This window comes from Platalea leucorodia, assembly GCF_965183815.1.
Source record: "Platalea leucorodia genome assembly, chromosome: 9".
NCBI classification, from domain to species: domain Eukaryota; kingdom Metazoa; phylum Chordata; class Aves; order Pelecaniformes; family Threskiornithidae; genus Platalea; species Platalea leucorodia.
The window spans coordinates 32,429,015-32,441,631 of NC_138831.1; the positions used below are offsets into that span (position 1 = coordinate 32,429,015).

General features: G+C 38.3%; 1 protein-coding gene across 1 annotated transcript in view; it reads right to left on the minus strand.

Annotated features, from left to right (window-relative positions):
* TLN2 (talin 2) overlaps positions 1-12,617 on the minus strand; it is a gene marked incomplete at its 5' end in the record, with an annotated part of 116,469 nt that overhangs the window by 87,993 nt on the left and 15,859 nt on the right. The window contains 8 exons of the mRNA XM_082321027.1: positions 2,055-2,153; positions 2,990-3,198; positions 3,905-4,013; positions 4,673-4,786; positions 6,360-6,540; positions 8,257-8,333; positions 10,876-10,977; positions 11,888-12,043. Coding sequence (XP_082177153.1) covers positions 2,055-2,153; positions 2,990-3,198; positions 3,905-4,013; positions 4,673-4,786; positions 6,360-6,540; positions 8,257-8,333; positions 10,876-10,977; positions 11,888-12,043 — 1,047 coding nt within the window. The remainder of the gene's footprint in view (positions 1-2,054; positions 2,154-2,989; positions 3,199-3,904; positions 4,014-4,672; positions 4,787-6,359; positions 6,541-8,256; positions 8,334-10,875; positions 10,978-11,887; positions 12,044-12,617) is intronic.

Genomic DNA, 12,617 nt, shown 5'->3' on the forward strand with positions numbered 1-12,617 from the left:
AAATCATCTGGAGTTCACCACTAAACATGTGATAAATATCTGCAATAAGGATGACAACCTCAAGGAGCAAACTGCTGAGGACAGACAGTACTTGAGTTAATACTAAATTCAAGTACTTAATTGTGCTTAACAGTAATGACAACTGCCACTCCGTTTTTGAAAATGCCATTTCCAACCACAATATTTCCTTGTCCATGATGTAAATATAGCCCTATAAATTACTGCTCCAAAATATGACTCAAAACAGGTCTGAATTCCAGAACATTTTTTTCTCATACAAAAATAATTTAGTTAACTCTGAAACTGTGAAATTAAAACACACTCGTGTTAATTCCTGCAATGAAAAAGTTCAGAAAATTTCTTTCCATTTCCCCACTAAAAATGCTACATTCCGTATACTTCATTTTTTTAGTGGGATAGAGTCTTCTTAATGCCTGTACTGTTAAAATGACCTGGCTCTCCTGTAAAAAGATACTACAGATGCACTTATGCATAATTTTAACTTCAAAGCAGAAAGAAATCCTTGGATTTCAAAAATTAAGAACACTAGTTTTCATTTTGTTTTTAGGATATGAAGGCATGATAAACCCTCCCTCTCCTTACCCACCTTCTCCAACACTCCATAGCACTTATAGGAATGTTTAGGTTCTTTCTCTTACCCAAGAAAGAGAGGGTTGCAACACATACTCAACTAAGAATACAAATGAGAACTCTGATGAAACTTGCAGACAGATTTACTAGTGGATCTAGTGTTTAAAATGGCCTCTAAGTTATATTAGCAGACATCTTGCATACAGTGCACTCCAGAGGTCTATCTGTTGCTGTAAATTACTTCCCCTTGGTTCTGGTGCAAACCTGTTCTTGGCATTGAGAGAAAAAATCCAGACATGTTTTTAACAGAGCATTTAAGAAAAATGGTTTTAAATGGGTAATAGCTAACACTGTTATTAAGTCATACAGGCACTGTGATTTGATAATGGATAATACTAATCATCTTAAAGAAATTATGTTTGTAATACAATAATTTTCTTCTACTCAGTTTACCAAAAGGCTGTGTAAACTTTTGGTTTACATGCACACACACAGACACAGCAAACACTTATGTGAAAACCCACTATATTTACTGAGAAGAACTACTCGTTATTTATTAATAAACACTCATTCATTCTTCATAAATACATGGCATAATAGGTCATTAGCTTGCAAAGACAGTGAAACACAAGGAAGAGCAAGGACTGAAGTTGTCTGTGTGCATGTGCAAGTTTTAATACACTGTTTCCCACAAAATCCCTACGGCATTCAGAACAGTTGATTAAGACTACACATGTCCCCCTGGAAAACTCAGTTATAATCTTGCATCTGACACAGTGTACTTAGTGAAGATAGGCAGTTTTTAAAAATAAGTTGTTTGCCGTTCCTTATTTTCTGTGTCTGACTTGGCACTGTGCGATGTAACTTGCACTCTGCTGCAACTGAAGCAAATGAGAACTGTGATTCAAACATACCAAGTGTGACACAATGTCAAGAATTTTAGGGATCAACAGGTCATAGGGTATCTCAAATTAGCAGATCTCTGCACCTCCATGCCAAATTTTCCATCTGTAAAATGGAATGACAGTTCCACATCCTACAAGAAAGCTATAAAGGATATTATCTGTGCAACATGGAGGTACTGAAAGTCACCATAAAAGCCAGTGATGAACACAGTGGTGAAAGTAAAAAGCAGAGTATAATTTGAAAAGCAAGAGTCTGACCAGCATGCAAATAGCATGAGCCACGCATTTTAAACACTGAGGAGAGTACAGTGCAAACAGCTCTCCAAGAAGCAAGAAAGCATCTGTATGATACACAGAATGAAGTAGGGGTTCCTATGAAATCAGCACTCTGTGATTGTGTAATTAAAAACAATTTCATAATGGATTAACCTCAATTAGCATTGAGAAACATGAAATCTAGCATATCCTAACTGCACTTTGGGAAGCCTGGTTTTATGCAGTAGCCTCCTCATTAGAAAGCTGCACAGTTCTGACAGTGACAAGCAACCCCCGCATTACCTGGAATCTTTCATCTGTTTCATTCTCTCCAATTTGTCTCAGTAGCTCCCCGCTTGCTTGCCCAATGCTTCCAGCTGCAGTCAAAACTGTCTGTCGAGGCTGGAAAAATATAATCGTGAAATACATTAATTCAAAGAAAACAAGCTTTACTTGAATTTTAGATTTCTTCAAGGAACTTCTGCATTAGCATGCAATCAATATGGCTAAAAAAAAAAACCCTTACACAATAGAAATAGTTTGGAAAAATCTTTACTTTTCCACATGCACAACTGCACATCCATATTTCAGGGGTTTAATCTGAAGTGCTCCCAGAGAATGTGTAAAGAATTTTGAAGAACTTGAATAGACTTTGTTGTAATAACTCCAAGGATAATTAAGCATGGACAATGAATATGCCAACTGATCTGAAACATCAGGAGATTTCATGTTCTTCAAAACATAAATAGAAGAGATCTAAGGCAAACTGGCTGCAGACTCCAACTCATAACAAACTGATCAAAATAGTCTATCCTGGTCAGTACTACTGTCATTTCTGGAAAACTACAACAGAGGGATTAAACTCTCATTTTGTATGTAAAAGTAAACAAAGATAGTCAAGAAAAAAATCCTGAATTAGTATCTCTCCACTTCCTATTAAATTAAGTCATAGTACTGTTTGAAATTTGTTTCTAAAAGAGAATACAGTAACTAGATAAATTAACTATTTATTACACAAATCAATTAACTTCTGCGTATAACACAGAACATTCTAATATCAAGGTGCAAGACTTAAAAGCATAAAGACAGAGACAGATGAAGGAATAAGTAGTAGTCAAAAGAACTGCTTGCACAGGAGACATGTGGCACTGAGCAGGTGAGGCTTAGAAGCTAACATCTCAAAAAAGCCAAAGCCATGCACTTCAAAGAGGGAACCTAAGAAGTCTCCATCTAATCACCTCTCCTGAAGTAGGTTGCACAGCCTTCAGCAAGTCTGAGACAGCACTGGCCAATGTTCGAGCAGCTTTCAGGAGGTCTTCTCCACTTCCAACTTCATCATCCATGAGAGCAGCAAGCAGTTTCACACCTTTAGACATCTCAGTGAGGTTGGAAGAGATGGTTGTAATTGCACATCCCACAGCAGTGTAATCAGTGTCTACTGGGTCCCCTGTAGAGCAAATATTTTTTCATGATCAGAATGCTTTAGTGGTTAAAAGGGAAAAAGAGGCAGCTACCACAAGCTACACTCTTGTGAGAGACAGACATTTCAAGATAGCCAAGCAATGCCTACTAAGTAATTTCATTGCCACTTTAAAAAAAATTAAAGACTGTTATAATTTTTCCAATTTTTACGTATCTTCTTCCACAAGAATTTATCTTCTAATAGAATTTCTCTTCATTCAATGTAATTTTCTGAGAAGTCCACAGTTTCAGCTATCTTTCAATATTGAAAGAACCCAAGGTAATACAGTACTGACCCCTTTAAGCCACTCACAGCTCCTTCAACTTGTAATTTGCTGAAGAAAAAGCCACTGTCAATAAACACATCATCTCTCTCTAACAACTATCAGATCAATAATGCTTTTTTGTAGTAACCTTGCAAATACTCTCTACTTTACTTCGTTAAATAAGCAAGCTACATTTTATCTTCATCAATGGTCGTACCTTTAGTGTAAGAGGTAAATTGAAGATACAAAAATTGGGTTGGGAAGGACAGAAAGAAAGCTTGTTCCGCATGTCAATGCACTTAGCTATTGGGGTATTTTGAAGAAAATTTTTCTCCATTTTTCTCCCATACTCAGTCCCTATGTTACTTGAATTAGACTGATAAATAACTAGAAGACTGCAAGGAAATCCTTCCGTTTGAAATTTACCTGCTGTAAGGTTAACAACAGATGCAGTTCCTGCAGTAATAGCATCAACTTGAGAGTGTATTTCGTGTTTTGACTCATCAACCTTGTTCTGAACCCATACTCTTGATGCCTGAAGAGCAATAATAAAAACAAGAATTAAGGATTGCAGTGACGTCCTGTAAAAGGAGATACTATGTAAATCTCCGATTCCTTCATGAACCTTTAAAAGTGAAACAGAGGACAACAACCAAGCCCTTAAAGTGAAATATGAAAGTAAGGACTTTCTTTTGCTGAGTCATTTCCAACAGAATTGTTATCATATTTCAATAGCTGCCCTTTTAAGGTAAATGCCATAAACAGTGCACCCATGAAGGCTAAACACTCTTGACTGACAGTCCCCCATAAGCAATAGTCTCTTGATCTGTCCTCCTGCCCTAACCTGGATCAGGAACAACAGAATCATATTTTGTTTGTATTTTTCAAGTGTCTGGGAGGCAGTCACTGCCACCATAAATATCGCCCATAGTTTGTGTTTAATTATATATATGCACACGAAACAAATAGGATTCCAGACATGGTCATGCAAGGAAGTCACTACATCTTATCTCAGAAGACTGACTAGAGTGAATTGGAACACTGTACATGAATTCCTTAAAGGGAGCACAAAAGTTTTATCTCATTTTAAAAGCTTTAGCCACACCACTTCAGATCCAGGGACAATGACTAAACTGATCTGTAAACAACCCAAAGCAATAAGATCCATTTCTATGAGGAATTAGAAAAACTCACCATGTCCTGCCCCAGAGGTGGTAGGTTATCAACTTCACTGAGGTCAGCTTGTGCCTGTTGAACAGCATGCATACTGGTATTAATAGTCCCCATCAAGGCCTGCTGAGCTGAGGTCTGAAAGGCAAAACAACGAAACGTTCCAAATGGCACTTCAAGCAGATGTTACATATGCTGAGTGAGTGACAACAATCCAACAATCACACCAGGCCATTTCAAATAGCTAGGTTTTCCCTGGTGCAATGGAGAAAGAAAAGCTCTCTAACACTCCTCCCACGCAGTCTTGATTCTGCCTATGCCATTTTATACTCCTCTGTACTTGCACGCATTTATAAAATGGTGAACTTTCTCATATCAAACAATGCCCAATAGACACACACGAAAACACCAAGCTGTCTTATTGACTTGCATTCTAGGAACATGAACATGAAAACTGAATTTGCTTCTAGGATATCTTTATTGATTTCCTGGAACAGCCTACCAATGAAATAAAGGATGATTCTAAAATTAAATTGCCATCAATATGCATAAGCTAACAGAAAACTGAAGGGTTTTAGCCAGGGCAGGATGGCTACCTGTATTAGGTGTCTGCAGCAAGGTTTTGGCTGCAGGGGTGGCCTCTGTAAGGAGAGGCCAGGGGCTGCCCCATGCTGGGCACAGCTGGTTCCAGACAGCTCTAACAGACCCACTGCAGGACACAGCTGAGCCCAGCAGCCAAGGTGGTGGCACTTCTGGGAAAACATTGTTAAGAAAGGGCAAAACATCACATGGCAGTGAGGGGAAGAAAAAGTTCAAGAAACAGCCCTGCAAACCGGAATGTCTGAGAAGGACAGGGAGGAGGTGCTCCAGGCAGCAGAGCAGAGATTCCCCAGCAGCCTGCGGGAGAGACCGCAGTGGAGCAGGTATTTCCCTGCAGCCTGTGGAGAAGGCCATGCTGGTGCAGATATCCACCCTGCAGCCCACAGAGGACCCCACATTGCAGCAGGTGGATATTTCCCTGAAAGAAACTACAGCCTATGGAGAGCCCACGCTGGAGCAGGGTCCTGACAGAAACTGCAGCCCAGGGAGGACCCATGCTGGAGCAGGCTCTCCTGACAGGAACTGCAGCTCACAGGGGACCACACTGGAGTTGGTTTATCCTGAAGGACTGCAGCCCATAGGAAGGACCCATTCTGGAACAGCCAAGATCAACCCACTACACATACTACACTTCTAGTGGTATGTCATGATCTTAAGCATTGTTTATATTCTTTATGCCCTGTTTAGGCCTTTTGATAGTCTTTTATTTTAAATGAGAAAACTCAGCATCAGCTCTAAGTCTGCTAAAAAAAAATCTAAATTGTTGGGCTAGTGATAACCTAAATGTAAGCTTTTTCCTTAAAATTGCTTACTTTTACCAGTCCTTAAACCTTTTTTTCTGATCCCTGAATACTAGATTAACTACTTAGAAGTAAAGAGAAGGCTGGAAGAACCAGCTTTAAGGAAAATGGGAAATAAGTCAAAATGTGATACCCTAAATATTTCAGGGATCCTTAAAACTTATATTCAGTAGGACAGCCAGGAAGTCTCACTCAATATCCTCCTCCTGTAATATGTAATATGTATAACATGGTATTTCTGACTACTTGCAGCACAAACAAATTTCAAATGCAAGAAAAAGTTTCAAATACAAAACAAAGAGGTTCCTCACAAGCGGGGGCATATGTCCTCTGTGCATCTGACCAATTGTGACTTGTTGCTGGGGAGAAGGCATGATGCCAATGTTGAAAGTCTCTGGGCCACTGGACCCTGAACGCATAACAGCTGGTAGTGCCACAGAGCCATGCTCCACCTTCCCTGTTCGGTTGAACTGCTGCTGCAAGATGGTAGATCTAAAAAAACAAAACCAAAACCAAACAAACAAGAAAACCACAAAACCAAAAGCAAACAAACAAAAACGCAAAACAAAAAAGAAAAATCCAACACAGAGAGAATTAGTTAGCTCCTGCAAATCAAGTCCTGCCAGATATTCTTCCTTTAGGACTATAAATTGCATTTTACAACATCTGGAGAAGCTGGAAAAATTTACAGTCTTTTTTTCTAACTGTTTTCTAGCATATTAGAAAAAAATTAATTTGGGCCTTTTGGCAGATCAAATATTAATAGCACTAATGAGCAGGCACTAAGGAAAGAAGGCAATTTTTTGCTGTATGTGGTACAATGGCTTTACCCCTCTAAGATGCATGACAGGCAGAACCGGAACAAGATTTATATGGCATAACAACTGCTTCGTTTCAGTTGTATCATAGGCTGATCAATAGAAAATAGAAGCATGATCCCTGTGGAGATGCCTTTTGCAAGCAATCTTTAGATTTGGGATAAAAATTAACATTCTTTCTTCCCTCTTTATACACACATGCATACATAGTACTTGCTAATAATCTGGCAGCCTATCAGATAATGGGCTGGGAGGCAGGATGCTTTCAAGAATAATAAAGTTACTGTCATCCATGGTCATGAACCACTTTGCCACATATACTGCTCATATTTAAATACGGTTCAAGCTTTAACAGCTAGAAGCATTGACAGGAATTCTGGCTTTAACAACAACAACCTGCTGGGGAAAAAAGTAATTTCAATTGTGAAAAATCTTGTATTCATCTGTTACAAGTTTTGGGCTTCTCTGCACAGCGCTTAGCTAACAGTATATTCTGGAAGTGATTTGGAAAGGGCAATGTCAAAAGAAAGCACATCTGTACATCTGTAATCCATCAAAAGTTGAAATTTCATAAGGCCACATTAGATATCTAACAAGTCTATCTCCTACAAACCATATGTTTAACAATAAATCGAATAGACTTTTCACATACACACTGCTGACACTGCCATCCTTAGAGTTCCAAGAGGAGACTTGAGTGGCTCATTACAGCTTATAATGTCACAAACCTATTTCTATTCCTTCACTGCAAGGAAAGATTTAATATTCCTTTTCAAGAGTATGGCCAGCTCTACGGTTCTGCTTTTTGCTATATTCAGTTACTCTCCCATCAGAACCATAGCCTGACCTACTAGTACCAAAACCTTACCTTTACCCACACCACACATCTGATTGGTTCGTCTAAAGTGGTTTGGTGAAATACGCCAGCTCTGTTCATGACACAGTGTACAACTCAATTGACAGGAGTCAAATTTACTGGAAAACATGGACCTAGCAGATACAAGCAACTAAAACCTTGTAAATCCTAGGTGTTTGCATGAAGATCAAAAATCTAGTATGACATTTTCAACTTTCTATCATTACTTCCATCCCCAGCATTTTACTGAAATACAGCCTGAGTTCCTTTGTTCAAGGGTCAAGTTACCACAAACTGGTACCACTGCTGGTTGCCTTAACCAACAATTTTAAGACAAATACCTGCTCTTCAATCCTTGAATGAAGCTAGGAGCCTGCTGAATTGCCTAGGGATAGTGCTTCCTTCTACTGAAATACCCTGTAGAAAATTATTCTTTAACAGTAATAACTATACTATTTCACTTGAAAGAAGCTGCCACAGCTAAAAGGTGTCACTCTTAAATAAAGAGTATTTCCCTCTGTTGTATACACTCACTTCTTAGGTGAAACAGATTCTTCCAACATGGTTGATTCCTCATCACCTTCAAGACCAAATCTATCTTTACTTTGTTTCTGGAGGAGGGGGGCGAAAGAAAAGAAGGTTAAACAATATCCGTTGTTTTTTGCTTTCTCTCCACCATTTCCTTGCCATTTATCAGAAACCTAGTCAAATCATTTGCAGAGTCTTGTCCAGTGCTGAACACCACACTTTTTGACAGTGTGTGACCATATAACCTCCACCTCAGAAGAGGTGCCCTTCAGCATCTAACAAACCAGGTTCTAAGCCCTTGCAGATTAAGTGCATAAAGGAAAAAAGCCTATTGGTGCCTTTTTGAACAAAGAGGTACAAAGAAAGTGCTGAGATACCGTCTTTTCTCACAGAAAAAAAATGTTCTGAGGACTGAGTGATATGCAACAACAGCAAATCCTGGTATAGACAGGACACGTACCATCCCCTTTCCCATTCTCTTCTAATTCAGGAACATCAGACTGACTCAGCTAACTAGAGTCATAGTTAGCATCCTGAAATGTTACTATATGGTGCTACCTACCACTAGGAAATACATATCCATAGGAAAGATAAATTTAATACTCTATCCAAGTTATTTTACCATAGCTACTTCAAACTTCTGGACAGTCTGCACATCAGACTTTTTGAGGCAGTTTTTAATAGTGGTATAAGGGAGGTAAATATACAAAAGGGGAGTAATCCTAAACCATTACAAACAACAGGAAACTACCATAAGTCATAAAAGTAGTGCCTTGTAAAAACAGTCCATTTCTACTTGTGACCTAGTGCAAAGACACTGTCTGCTTTGCACCTTGTTACATGATTTGTAGTCTGAATATGAATATATATATAGTGGATATATATATAAAAATAGAGAAACATCCACTATGACCTTGGGTACATTTAACAGGAACTCTGTATGCACATCCATACACACAGCCCCCTGACTTTCTCCAAAGAAGTTCTTGCTGTTATAGTTTGAGCTTATGCATGAACTGAAACTGCCTATTTCTAGTCAAGATTGTGCCTTACTTCCATATTAATGTGAAGTAAAACAATATATCTAGATAAAAAAAAAAAAAATTGTAAAAGTTAATCAAGTTCAGGGTTCCCTGTCAACTGATTAATGACCTATCACTAAAATTGCAGGACAAGAGAGGTTGGGGGGTGGGGAGCATTGCACCAATAATATTTTAGCAGAAAAAAATGTGCCACGAATCCACATCGGAGCAAATAAGTTGCAACAGTCCAAAACACACCAAGAATTAACAATATGCAACTGAGAATGATAAACCATACTTTGAGGCACGCATCACAGAGATAACTTGGGCTCAACAATTGAAAACTGCATGCTTCTATATGCATCATGAAGCATTATGGGTGTTTATTACTTAACCTGTTCCATTTTAAAACTGGTGGGTCAGCAGATCGCAAAGAAGAAATCAAAGGACTGAAGGGAGTGGAAATACACACATCTGTATTCTATCAAGACAGAAAGGCTGCTTTCATTTGGCATTAGAGAGCAAAGCTACTTTTGAAGCTTAACAGCTAGAATCAAGTTTTAAACCATCTATAGAAACCTGCAGTTTATTTAAGACTTATTAAATCTGAGACTGACAGCCTCAGAGAAAAAGGCATGTACTGTGATGAATTCTGGCAATCCTCCTCAGCCTCTGATTTCATAACATTTGATGTTACATCCTACACTCTTCGCATGAACAAAGGCAATAAATTCTCCTGAGCTGCTTAGCTTTCTGTCATTTTTTTACTATTAAAATCTATTACAGAAAATAATGATGTAGTTTGGTTGAACCTTAGTAAAGCAAAAATTTGTCAAGGCGCAACCAGTGCTATTTGAAACACCTCACTTTTCTATAGAACATGCTTAAAGTATGACTATTCAGCTCCATGTTTGTTGGCAAAACTGGTATTTTTTGCTGTTGTGCTTATTTACTTGTGAATATTTTGAATGCTGGAGACGCATATCAGCCTCTCCTCTCTCCTGCCAGGCACACTCCATAAAACCAAGTTTCAAGACAGTCTGGCCTCTTCACAAACACAGATTTTATCCCTCTCTCTGCATAACTGAGATGTAATTTTTTGCTTAACTGGTCACAATATTTTTAAAGCACTATAATGATTTTCCTAATTTTTTTTTAAGTTTTGCCAAAAAACTTGCTCAGCTTTGATGCATTATATACAAGAGCTGCTGAACAACTGTTGTGTCGTCCTTAATGTAGTCTTAAATGCTGCTTCCATCGGATTATTTCTTCCCACCTGATTCACCACTTTGGTCCATAGCTTAAAATCCATAGTTGAAGCTTTAAGCTCTTCTCTGGATACATACTCATAGCCAGCAGTTCACCTTCCAGACAGAAAAAACAAAGCCCAAGCATGCTGTACTGAGCCTGACCCATACTACCCCTATAGTTAACAGCCTTGATATTTTCCAGAAGCACGGTAAACATAATTAACATGAAAACATAAGATACAACACTGACTTCATGAGATAAAGAAAACTGCAGCTTGCACACATTTGAGCTTTTGCACTGCTGTACAGTGATTTTTACTGCATTTTTACTATATGTCATCTTACTACTATACCTTCTTTAGGATGATATCAATGTAACCTGCAATTAATTGAGAGATCTGTTCTCCTTCAGTGGTCTGTACTGAGTAATAGCTTTCCTGATATTCACCAAAATCCTGAAGGAAAAAGAAAAAAAAAACCTCTTTGACAACAGAAAGTAATAAATGAAGAAACAGTACCAAATATGAGTGAGAGAACTCAAATTTTAAAATTGTTTGTATAGACATTTTATTATACTCAACAGTAAATGAAACTGTTCCAAGATTCTAAACCAGTCTATATGACGGGTGAGGGAGGAAAGGGGAAGATGCTTTTTATTGCAGACTAATCACAGATGTTTCATAAATGGAAGTGCCACAGGACCAAGAGATACTTAGTCTGACTATCAGACTCAGTCACTGAAGGATGGAGAAAAGTCTTTAGAATTTTGTTCTAAAGCGTAATCACCCATGCAATTGGAAATTCGATGCACATGATTAAAGTGAATATAATTTTTTAGCCACTGCCTCTGCTCTACCACTTTAAACAACCTTTTTGTATCCAAAATACTCTTGTTGGGGTGGTCTCTTATGGACTAAATAATTAACAGAACATCACGTTCGTGGAAGTTCTTGAAATCCATAATTATCAAATGTATTAATGAACCATCTAGCTTTGTTTATGTTCATATCGTGCAAGTCACAAAGTGCATTATGAATGGCAAACACCATAAGGCTTTAAGCAGGTATGAATAATAATGTTTTCTTAACTGTTTTAGTGGTTTGGCACAGAACAGATTTAAACAGTGTTTTTTGAAAAGATTTAAACAGTACTTTTGATGAATTGGTCTGTCTAGAAACATCAAAATACAGATTGACCCTAGACACCAATATGGGCCAGTTTATTAGTTTATGACTCAGTGACTTTATATAATGCTAGAAAAATTACGGATAGAACAAGTTACATTCAAGAAACTGTTCTGAGTCCATCTTTGTTTCTCCTTGCCACATAGATCCCTCTTCTTCTAAATATGTACAAAAAGATTACCAGAGTGAAGCTTTTAGGTGAGGCAGCCCAGCGTTTCACAGTTGTCAGTGGCCATTCCTGCAACACTTCCTTGGTCTTCTCATCCACACGCATCACTGAGTCTTTGGTGACACCCAGCAAACGAGGAACCAGCTTGTTTTTGCCTTTCATTTTTTCCTACAACAAGGCGTAGAAGATTGTTTTTCATTCAAATGGAGTTTGCCATAGGAGAAAAGCATGATGGAATATACTGACAAAGGGAAGCAATCAGCATGCAGACAAGGACAATTTAAAACTCCAGGCTCAGTTTGGTCACAGACAGTGATTTTCAAGCAATGCATTAACATTAAAAAGCTCTGCTCTTTACTGGATCTTTACTATGAATTTCAAAAGACACGCCCTCTTCTCCCTCCTCCAGGAAACAGAAGCATTTTAGGGATTGTGATAACAAATCTTTGGAAGTTACTTTAAAAAAAACCCCACATGATGGCAGTCCTAGACACAAGAGTTCCTCTGTAAAATTATATTAGAGAAGCTGAATGGGAAACTGGCATCAGGAGAACTGAGAAGTTAGGTTGCCCTCACCATTTCTCTATAACATTTCCGGAGAGGTAAAGGAAAGGAAGGTCCACTGGGGCTGATAATTAGGCAAGATCAGCCATAATTTATCCCGTATTTTGGATTTGAAATCTTAGTTATTTTCAATCCCTGAGAACATCCTAACCCATGCAAATATCACAAAGGGGCTGCC